This window comes from Rhinoraja longicauda, chromosome 10 (genome assembly GCF_053455715.1).
Source record: "Rhinoraja longicauda isolate Sanriku21f chromosome 10, sRhiLon1.1, whole genome shotgun sequence".
NCBI lineage: Eukaryota > Metazoa > Chordata > Chondrichthyes > Rajiformes > Arhynchobatidae > Rhinoraja > Rhinoraja longicauda.
This window is the reverse complement of record NC_135962.1, coordinates 3929154-3940353: the sequence shown is the minus strand read 5'-3', so window position 1 is coordinate 3940353 and position 11200 is coordinate 3929154. Positions and strand designations below refer to the sequence as shown.

The 11200-nt window shown below is 43.7% G+C and overlaps 1 protein-coding gene across 2 annotated transcripts in view; it reads right to left on the bottom strand.

The window, feature by feature from the left end:
• Positions 1-3629: 3629 nt before the first annotated feature.
• The window catches only part of sos2 (son of sevenless homolog 2 (Drosophila)), an 85521-nt gene continuing 77950 nt past the window's right edge, over positions 3630-11200 (bottom strand). Inside the window, exons 21-24 of one of the 2 annotated variants that reach the window (XM_078406081.1) lie at positions 10697-10756; positions 8387-8428; positions 6259-6362; positions 3630-5407 (exon numbers count right to left, since the gene is read on the bottom strand). In XM_078406081.1, coding sequence (XP_078262207.1) covers positions 4925-5407; positions 6259-6362; positions 8387-8428; positions 10697-10756 — 689 coding nt within the window. In that variant the 3' untranslated portion in view covers positions 3630-4924. The remainder of the gene's footprint in view (positions 5408-6258; positions 6363-8386; positions 8429-10696; positions 10757-11200) is intronic. The other variant, XM_078406082.1, reaches the window with a different exon arrangement.

Genomic DNA, 11200 nt, shown 5'->3' with positions numbered 1-11200 from the left:
CTCATGCCATGGGGCACTTGACACAATATTGTCCAACCTGCAAACTCAGCAATGTGATTAGCTCATTGATCTACTTGAAGGAACTGCAGATGCTGATTTACACCGAAGAGAGACACAAAATACTGGAGCGACTAGGCTTTTATACACTAGAATTTAGAAGGATGAGAGGGGATCTTATCGAAACATTTAAGATTATTAAGGGGTTGGACACGTTAGAGGTAGGAAACATGTTCCCATTGTTGGGGGAGTCCAGAACAAGGGGCCACAGTTTAAGAATAAGGGGTAGGCCATTTAGAACGGAGATGAGGAAAAACTTTTTCAGTCAGAGAGTGGTGAAGGTGTGGAATTCTCTGCCTCAGAAGGCAGTGGAGGCCAATTCTCTGAATGCATTCAAGAGAGAGCTAGATAGAGCTCTTAAGGATAGCGGAGTCAGGGGGTATGGGGAGAAGGCAGGAACGGGGTACTGATTGAGAATGATCAGCCATGATCACATTGAATGGCGGTGCTGGCTCGAAGGGCCGAATGGCCTCCTCCTGCACCTATTGTCTATAATATATATTTATAGATGCAAACATAAAAATTAGGTGCAGGAGGAGGCCATTTGGCCCTTCGAGCCAGCACCGCCATTCATTGTGATCATGTCTGATCATCCACAATCAGTAACCCGTGCCTGCCTTCTCCCCATGCCCAGTTGAAGATTGAAACCCATTATTGAGCATTTTAATTGATTTAGTGGGTTCTCTGCCTCTGAAGGCAGTGGAGGCCAATTCTCCGAATGCATTCAAGAGAGAGCTAGATAGAGCTCTTTTAAGTATAGAGGAGTCAGGGGGTATGGGGAGAAGGCAGGAATGGGGTACTGATTGAGAATGATCAGCCACGATCACATTGAATAGCGGTGCTGGCTCCTGCACCTATTGTCTAAAATGCTGGAGTAACTCAGCGGGACAGGCAGCATCTCTGGAGAGAAGGAATGGGTGACGTTTCGGGTCGAGACCCTTCTTCAGCATTTTGTGTCTATCTACTTAAGTCATTGTCTTTATGTATTACGTCCAGACCATCAAAAGTCGTCTTCTTTGAGTATTATGTGCAGACCTGACGATTAACACGTTGATCTACGTAACATTAATAGTCATCTTGGTATATATTCTGTGGTGTCAACTACCGTGGGAATTGTAATCACAGGCTTTGAGACGCATCTCCCCTTGAGCAAGTAGTTTATTTTACTTGCACAAAGCGTGATGCGTCTCAGTCAAAGGCTGTGATTACAATTCCCGCGTTAGTTGACACAACAGGATATTTATACACCAAGATGACTATTGATGATGTTACGTAGATCAACGTGTTAATCATCAGGTCTGCACATAATACGCAAATAAGTTACTTTTGATGGTCTGGACATAATAAGCACTGCTGATGGTTTCATAAAGTGCTGGAGTAACTCAGCGGGACAGGCAGCATCTCAGGAGAGAGGGAATGGGTGACGTTTTGGGTCGAGACCCTTCAGACTGATGTCAGGGGAGGGGCGGGACAAAGATAGGATGTAGTAGGAGACAGGAAGACTGGGAGAACTGGGAAGGGGGAGGGGATAGAGGGACTATCTGAAGTTGGAGAAGTCAATGTTCATACCGCTGGGCTGCAAGCTGCCCAAGCGAAATGTGAGATGCTGTTCCTTCAATTTGCGGTGGGCCTCACTATGAAAATGGAGAGGCCCATGACAGAAAGGTCAGAGTGGGTGGGGGAGCTGAAGTGCTGAGGCACCGGGAGATCAGGTTGGTTAAGGCGGACTGAGCGAAACGATCACCGAGCCTGCGTTTGGTCTCTGAGAAGTTGACATCTGGAACAGCAGATACAATAGATGAGGTTGGAGGAGTGCAGGTTAATGATTTGAGTCCTTCAATCTTGTTACGGATCGAGACTTCGACACCGGGCAGTGACATTATTACCAACTGCAGCTTCACAGGCACATTAAACACAACAAATAAATATGCAATAAATGATCAATTATGCAAGGTAAACCTGATCGTGATGGTGCGAGCCAATGCACGCTGTGCACCTTCAGTTGTGCTGGGCTCACCACGACCCTGGTGGGGTGGCACAGCTGCCTCTTTTGGGTCAGTTTTGTATGTGTTGCACTTCAACAAAGCTTTAGAAAATCCATTGATCTTCAATCTCTATTCACTTGTTTATTTCCTACGATGGCATTTGTAACGGTGTCTTGTTTGTGGAGTCTGGTGTCAGATCAATGTGGACTCTTGGCAGAGATGAACCCTCACATTTGAGTTTTCATTGTCTTTAATCTTCAAGGCATAGGTCTCTCCCCCCCTTTCCCTCCCACCACCTCCCCAGCAGTAATGTGGACGCACACTGTAATGGAGATCTTGAAGTGGAATCAAGGAACTACAGATGCTGCTAATACACAAAGAGACAAAATGCTGGAGTACTTGTTTCAATCGTCCTGAACTTTGATTGTTCATTATTCTAAACAAAAATCACAATGTATTGATTTTGATTCTCATATTTGTATGAGAAAGTCAAACATTTCCATAGCAAGGTCATGTCATAATGGTTGTTTTGAAAACAAAGTAGTCAATCACAGTGGTGGCAGCCATCAGATTTCCTATCATTTGGTGCAAGGTCACAACAATTTTAGCAAATGTGGAAACAAAATGATTTCAGAAAGAGGAGTAGATCCTTGTTTCAGAAAAGAAATGCAGCCCGTTTGATGGAAGAAATTAGAGCACAGGAAAAATAAGCAGTAAATGCCAACAGACGGTACTGAATGTGGACACAACATGCTGGAGCAACAGGCAGTATCTCTGGAGAGAGGGAATGGGTGGCATTTCGGGTCAACACCCTTCAACAGTCTGAAGAAGGGTCTCAACGCAAAACATCATTCCAGAGATGCTGCCTGTCCCGTTGAGTTACTCCAGAATTTTGTGTCTAACTTCGGTGAAAACCAGCATCTGCAGTTCCTTCCTACACAGTGGGTACTGAATGTACTCACTGACAGCCACACTACCTCTCGGTCTGGCAAGGCAATGTTCACATGTATGATTGCCTCCTTAGATATGTGCCTCCCCACGTGGAACCTCACGCAAGCCCACAATCTTCTCTATATCTCTGAACTAATTTCTCATTCGCTCTGCAGAAGGGTTCAGACCCGAAACATCGCCAGTCCATTCTCTGCTGTCTCACGTGCTGAGTTCCTCCAGCATCGTGTTTTACTTTGGTTTAAGGGACAGTTAGTGAATGACCATAAATGCCAGTCTGGCCAGCCATGCCCACCTCCCATTAACTATTTCAATTGCAAAGTAGTCTATATACTTTCCGGCCAAGATCATAAAGTGAACAAAAATATTGGTTGGAGCTCTTCACTAACCTTTTGATACATATCCTGCAGATGCAGGAAGTTGAGATGAATCCCAGAACTGACATTTCACTTAATAGAACATGACTTCCCCAGGACCTTGTCTTGAAAATACATCTTAACAGAAGAACAAAATTACTCACATAAATAACTAAAGGTAATTCAGGAAGAGATGTCAACTTTAAAAAGTCAAAACATTAAAAAATGATTCACATTCTATTAGTTTATCTTGGTAATGATGACACACGTGATTGTGAATGTTTAAGTAAAAATTAAGACTGAGTAATTTATTGATCTTATTAAGGACACAGATACAAAGTACAGTTGAAAGGCCACGTAACATTACATGAATAGACCATGATTACTGCCAGTTCAATAAAGCAGCTACAACACAACTGGTAAACAACACATTCCTTCACCTCTTCATAAACCACCTGTTATACTGGCAAGTAGGCAAATTTAAGCCATAGCGACTTTTTTTTTTCCTTAGTGAAGCTTTGAAGTGTATGCTGGTTGAAGAACAATACTGAAAGAGGGGGATTGAACCAAATGCTACCGCAGAGCCAATTTAGCACTGAGATTTGCATCAGAAGGGTCTTGTCCACAGCAGTTCAGATTCTAATTTTACACACAGGTGGTAGACTGTTCACGTAATTCGCTTCAGTGTAAAGAAAACAACTGTTATTATCTGTATGTGTAACATAAAAACAAAACTGTACATTCACCTCTCATGTCTGCTCTCAGTTTTGAGTGCTCAGATGACTGGATAATTGAAGTTACTCATTTGCAAATGAAATCAAAAGGCACATCTGAAAAAATGTATGCTTACAATAATTAGTGAACAAAATGTCATCATCTTTAGTTATTACTGCTTATTGTTTCACAAACTGGCTACAGTATCCTACATTCTAGTGGAGGTTAGACAACTTTTTCCATTCAAAAATTCCAGATTAGTGTTATATTTTCTCTCTAATATTTGGAGCAGCCACCAATAGAACACAAGACACAAAATCAACCATGTGAAGGTGGAGCCGTATTTTATAAACTCAGTCTGTGGGTAATCTGCACCAAATATTCACGGCATCAGTAAAATACCTGTACAGCTCAAACAAACAGCTCATGATCAGCATCATGACCTTCCTGATGTCTAAAATTCCATCGTTTAACAAGGCCACTAGAGCTCAAATAAGTCTCAGGGATTTATCCTGTGGGCTCAGTGCAATGAGTAGTTCAAATAATTTAAGTCAAGTGTACAGTGCAAATGCAAACTCTCGTTACACACTGCAAGGTAATAACGTTGGCACTGCAAGTCTGCGGAAAGAAAACATGACTGATCACCTGAGAGAAGGTCACAGCAGTAATCTACGCTGTGGTCTGAGACAAACAAGATGATTCTAGTCTGCTCCAACATCAGGTTCTGAATGACAGTCTCCTCCACTGTACGGCTACTGACAATTAGAAGACAAAAAAAGCTTAAAAAACAGCAAATCATTTTCTTGCCTCAGTGCCTGAATGCGGTTGCCCACTTTCCCACGGTGCTGGCAAGGAAGCGTGGTGTCACTGAGGGATCTCTGCATGTTCCAGCAGAGGCGGTCCGCCTCGGTGCAAGGGAGGGTGAGCCAACTCTCGCTTGTAAGTCTTTGGTGGAAGTTTTGGCAGCTGTGGACTGGAGTTCTGTCGGGGAGGTACGGGAGGAGCAGATGGGTAGGTAGGGTTGCTGTGATTGGAACAACGTCGTATAACCCTGGGAGAGGGTGTTGGAGGAGGAGTGCTGGGAGAATTGAGGTTTGTGCCAGACTCCCTGTACCAATCTTGATCCCGATGAAGGCCGCCCTTCGGTGGTGGCTGAAGATTAAATGGATCGTTCATAAAGATCTCAGGAGGTCTGGTAGGTATGGGTGGAGGAGTGTCAGGCAGTGGATCCCTTGGAGGAGGTGGAGGCGGACTGTGCAGAGACCCGTCAGTGGGAGCACTCAATGCAGGAATCCGAGGCAGCCGTGGGGGAATAGCTGGCGGGCTATCCGGAATACTGGAACTCAGCTGCAAACAAACAAAATACAGCCGTCAGAGTTTCTTCTCGTTAATTGAGAAACGCCAATGAAACATTAGGATTTATACCGTACACCATATTTATCCTGAAGATAGATTCCCCCTCCCATTCCCACTCTGACCTTTCTGTCCTGGGCCTCCTCCATTGTCAGAGTGAGGCCCAGCATAAATTGGAGGAACAGCACCTCATATTTTGCTTGGGCAGCTTACACCCCAGCGGTATGAACATTGAATTCTCTAACTTCACGTAACCCTTGCTCTCTCTCTCTCCATCCCTCACCCTTCCCAGTTCTTTGACCAGTCTTACTGTCCCCTTGATTACATTTTGTTTGTTTTGTTGTCACCTTCTAGCTAACAATGATCTTTTCTACATTTTCCTTGATCTCCTATCTTTTGATGTCACACCTACACTTCCTTATCTCTGTGTATCCCTCTCCCCTGATTCTCAGTCTGAAGAAGGGTCTGGACCTGAAACATCACCCATTCCTTCTCTCCAGAGATGCTGCCTGTCCCGCTGAGTTACTCCAGCATTTTGTGTCGACCTTCGGATCTGCAGTTCCTTCCTCCACCTTCTCATTTTGGTTCATTAACAGGATGATAATTTGACAAGACTGAGAATCTCCTGTCTGGCACCCTCTCACTACCATTCTGCCCAAATGCAATCCTGCATACGACACCCCATTCTGCAGTGCAATGAATACCCAAGCCACAGGATGATGACACACTGGGACATGTGGGTGGAAAGTGAGCAATTGCCGAAGGTGGCAGATGGTGAGGGCAAAAGGATCAGCAGATAAAGACACCAGAGAAGAACCTCTGACAGCCCACAGCGCTTCCTTTACCTTCAAATTTGTCAAGTCTAGATCAGGCTTCCTTCGTTGAGGAATAGGAGGTGGAGCAGGCAAATCTTCACTCAGCCTATGAAAACTTGAAATGGAGTGAGATTCTGGAAGTGGTGAAAGGAGACATTGAGGTGAAATCACTTATAATTTAGCTGCTCAATATAACACAATACAAATTGTATTTATAAAGTCCTTTCAGTTTATTACAACTTGCTTACTAAAACGCTGGCTATTCAGCCCATCAAATCTATGTCAACCCTCTGAGCCATCCCCCTGAGTACCATTCCCTCTACTTTCTTATAGATCTACAAATAATTCTCTTTCTCTTTTGCATCTCTTGCCATTTATCTACATTAAGGAACTAACGCGTCACATTAGCTATTAAACTTATTGTTTCCATAATGTATAATTTTAAAACTCTATGCCTTTGTAAAATGAGTAAAACCCATGCCGTCAAGGTTAAGATGGAATATAGATCCTTGCGCTGGGCGGCAGCAGAACAAACAGTGCTGCCGTGGAACCTCAGCTTGGGAAAATGCTCTTACGTTTCACGGAAGACTCATCTAAAATTGTTGCTGAACCCACCATTAGAAGCAGTGTTCACTAACAATGGTCTCAAAAGGAGGTGGTGTTTAGGTGGGAATACCAGAGCACGGGGCTGGACAATTGAAAGCACTGCCCCTACAGTAGAGCAAGGACAATGGAGGATTTTACCAAGGCCAGTGTCAGAGGAAAACGGAGTTCAGGAAGGTTCGTGTCCACTTTGATGGGGCAGAAGGACTGGGATCCAAACAGAGAACCAACAACTTTAAATGATCAATATGGGGGAACAGCACATCATTGCAGTACAGCAAGAAGAAACAGGAGAATGAGTGGTTGGTAACACAGGATACAGTGCGGCCAGCTGATCCAAGGTCAGGTTGGGGAGATTTGGAATAGACGTGGTAAAGGCACGGGTGATGTTTCAGTGAAGGTGAAGACTGTACTGGTGAAGACATTATGGTGAAAACCACACTGGGTAAAAACAAAACTCAGACTTAAACACAATACTAATAGACTCAGACCAGGAGTCCAAATGCTAAAAGCCGCCTTCACCACTCTGTCTACCTGTGACGCCACTTTCAGGGAACTCTGTATTTTTACTCTGCTCTACAACACTCTGCAGGGCCATATCGTTCACGGCGGATGTCCTGCCTTGGTTGATAGCTCATTGATGCGCAGATCAAACAGGATTAAACAATCAGGCAGGGAAGTGTGGAGAGAGATGATGGCGAAGTAGAGGGGGTATTGTCAGGTCACACATGGTGCTGATCCCCATGTCTGCATTCTACATTCTCTGAAAGGAGAATCCGGATGAGGAAGAGCATGAGGATAGAAAATTGGCTTCATGGAAGGAAGCAGAGGGTGATGGTGGAAGGTTGCTTCTCAGACTGGAGGCCTGTGACTGATGGTGAGCCTCAGGGTTCAGTGCTGGGTCCATTGCTGTTTGTCATCTATATCAGTGATTTGGATGAGAACGTACACGGCAAGGGTGTGGTTTTGCAGATAGTGAAGATGGTTGTGAAAAATTGCAGCAGGATCTTGATCGATTGGCCAGGTGGGCTGAGGAATAGTTGATGGAATTTAATAGAGAGGAACGTGAGGTGTTGCATTTTGGGAAGTCTAACATTGACAGGACCTACACAGTGAATGGTAGGGTTCTGGGGAATGTTGTAGAGTAAAGGGATCTAGGAATACAGGTGCATGGTTCCTTGAAGGTAGAGTCGCAGATAGATCGGGCGGTCAAAAAGGCTTTTGGCACATTGGCCTTCATCATTCAGTATTAAGTATTGAAGTTGGGAGGTCATGTTGCAGTTATATAAGATGTTGGTGAGGCTAAATTTAGAGTATTGTGTTCAGTTCTGGGCACCATGTTATAGGAAAGATATTGTCAAGCTGGAAAGGGTACAGAGAAGATTTATGAGGATGTTGCCAGGATTAGAAGGGCTGAGCTATAGGGAGAGGTTGAATAGGCTGGGACTCTATTTCTTGGAGCGCAGGAGGAATACAAAAAGCAGTAATTACTGGGCTCTCTCAGATCTTCAGAAGTTTCTGCTCTTATCTCAAACTGAATAATAGATCCACTTACTCGATGGTGGCAACAGGACAGGTGCAAAAATGCTGTTGTTGCCTGTAAAGAGAAAAGAGAAAAGGACAAACGGTTTAGAAATAAGACGATAATTAAGGCATGATAACATACACGAGATCCAGAAATGTACAAATGAATCCTTGGATGTACAGTCTGTGTCAAAGAAGCAGGGTCTCGACCCAAAACGTCACCCATTCCTTCTCTCCTGAGATGCTGCCTGACCTGCTGAGTTACTTCAGCATTTTGTGAATAAATACCTTGGATGTACAGTGATTTATATTCATGGACCAATGTTAAATGTTGAATTCTTTCCTTGCCGGTGAACAAACCCCCCACTAAAATATATGCCCAAGTGTGTTCCACATGCAAATAATGTCACGTTTAACTTGTTTAGAGAGATACAGCGTGGAAACAGGCTCTTTGGCCCACTGGGTCTGCGCCGACCAGCGATCCCCGCACACTAACACCATCCTACACCCACTAGGGACAATTTCTTTTACATTTACCAAGCCAATTAACCTACAAACCTGTACGTCTTTGGAGTGTGGGAGGAAACCGAATATCTCGGAGAAAACCCACATGGGTCACGGGGAGAACATACAAACAGCACCCTTAGTCAAGATGGAACCCGGGTCTCTGGCGCTGCATTTGCTGTAAGGCAGCAACTCTACCGCTGCGCCACCGTGACCGCCAAGTTGATTGCCAAGTACATTTTCATCGAACAAGAAAAATATGGTAAAGCTGCGGGTGATGTCCCACCATATTGCAAACACTGTGAAGGAGCATTAATGGTCTCTCTCTGAATTAACAAGAATGTTACATATGGTGAACAGGAGTAAGTTTCAAATTTATACATTAATAATTACCAGACCTTGCGATAATTAAGAATTTGCCTCTTCTGCAATGCTGGCAACAGTAATTGATTGAAAGATATGTGCCTATGATCCAAGCCGACCACCGATCACTCGTTCACACTAGTTCTATGTTATCCCACTTTCTCATTCACTCCTTACACATCAGGGGCAATTTTACAGAGGCCAAGTAACCTACAAATCTGGATGTTTTTGGGATGTGGGAAGAAACTGGAGCACCTGGAAGAAATCGACCTAGTCACAGGAAGAACATGCCAACTCCACCCAGACAGCACCCAAGGTCAGGTTCGGACCTGGTTTCCGGTGCTGAGGCGGCAGCTCTACCAGCTACACCACTGTGCCGCACAAATCTATATCAAACTATATACTTAAATTAAAAACAAGTTTAATATTTTTAGTAAAGGTTTTCATTATTTTGATAATCCTTACATAAAGTTATTTATAAAGCTTTATATTTAACTGGGCAGAACTCAATGCAAGGATTGAAATCAATGTGAGACACTAAATTTAATTATGTAATTGTGTAGTATGTGTGCTGGCAGTTATATCGTTGATCAGTCTCGTGCAATTTAATTTTCAAAATTCAGAATGACATTTGAGAAAATCAATATGGCACATTTAGTACAGGAAATCTCACGTTAAATATCCTTTAGCACATATATGTCTGAAACACGTGTGCTACTCCCTGCATTAACATGCGAGCAATTGGGCCGCACTGTGGCGCAGTGGTAGAGTTGCTGTCTTACGGCGAATGCAGCGCAGGAGACCCGCGTTCGATCCTGACTACGGGTGCTGTCCGTACGGAGTTTGTACGTTCTCCCCATGACCTGCGAGGGTTTTCTCCGAGATCTCCGGTTTCCTCCCACACTCCAAAGACGTACAGGTATGTAGGTTAATTGGCTTGGTAAATGTAAAAATTGCCCCTAGTGGGTATAGGATAGTGTTAATGTGCGGGGATCGCTGGTCGGCGCGGACCCGGTGGGCCGAAGGGCCTGTTTCCGCACTGTATCTCTAAACCAAACTAAACATCTTTTAATTAGAATTGATTCTCCAAGAAGCATTCTATTGCAAAACTAGCTTTGATGTAAATGCTCTAAGATAGGATCCACTAGCTTGCATCAACAGGAACACTAGCAGAGGTCCATCGACACAATATTCAAAAGTAGGAATTTGAAAACTGCAACAAAAGACTAAATCACTCAAAGCATTTAACATAATTCCGATCACAGAATCAAAATGATGTGAAACAGTGCAAATCAATCTTGTAAACTCCAAGCAAAAACAGAAAAACACTTTATATTAACAGCAAAGAAAAACAGACAAAAAGCATCAAATTAGTAACACTCATGCCACCTGCTTATGAAAAGGCCAGTCAACTACAAGAGAAGGCAGGAACATTGAACAAGTTACTGGAAAGACCCAGTATGGAAAGACATACCACCGGAAAAGAGAACTGGAGCAAAGACTGTAGAGCAAATGGAACCGGAACTGGAACTACCTGCAGCAAGCAACACACAAATCAGATCAGTCTGTGTCAGTGGTCTACACCATGCATCGCTCTAAACATTAATTAAATCTGGAAAGAGCTATTTTGAGCTTGTTTATAATCCACAAAATCAATTCTATTCACCTTTATCTACAAATGTATACCTGGTCAGTGGCACAGAGGGTGGTGAATCTGTGGAATTCATTGCCACAGAAGGCTGTGGAGGCCGTCAATGGATATTTTTAAAGCATAGATAGATTCTTGATTAGTACGGCTGTCAGGGGTTATGGGGAGAAGGCAGGAGAATGGGGTTAAGAGGAAAGGATAGATCAGCCACGATTGAATGGCAGAGTAGACATGATGGGACGAATGGTCTAATTCTGCTCCTATCACTTTTGAACATGAACCACGTCAAGTATATGCTTATATCATCAGTGTATCACTAAGTGAAGTATA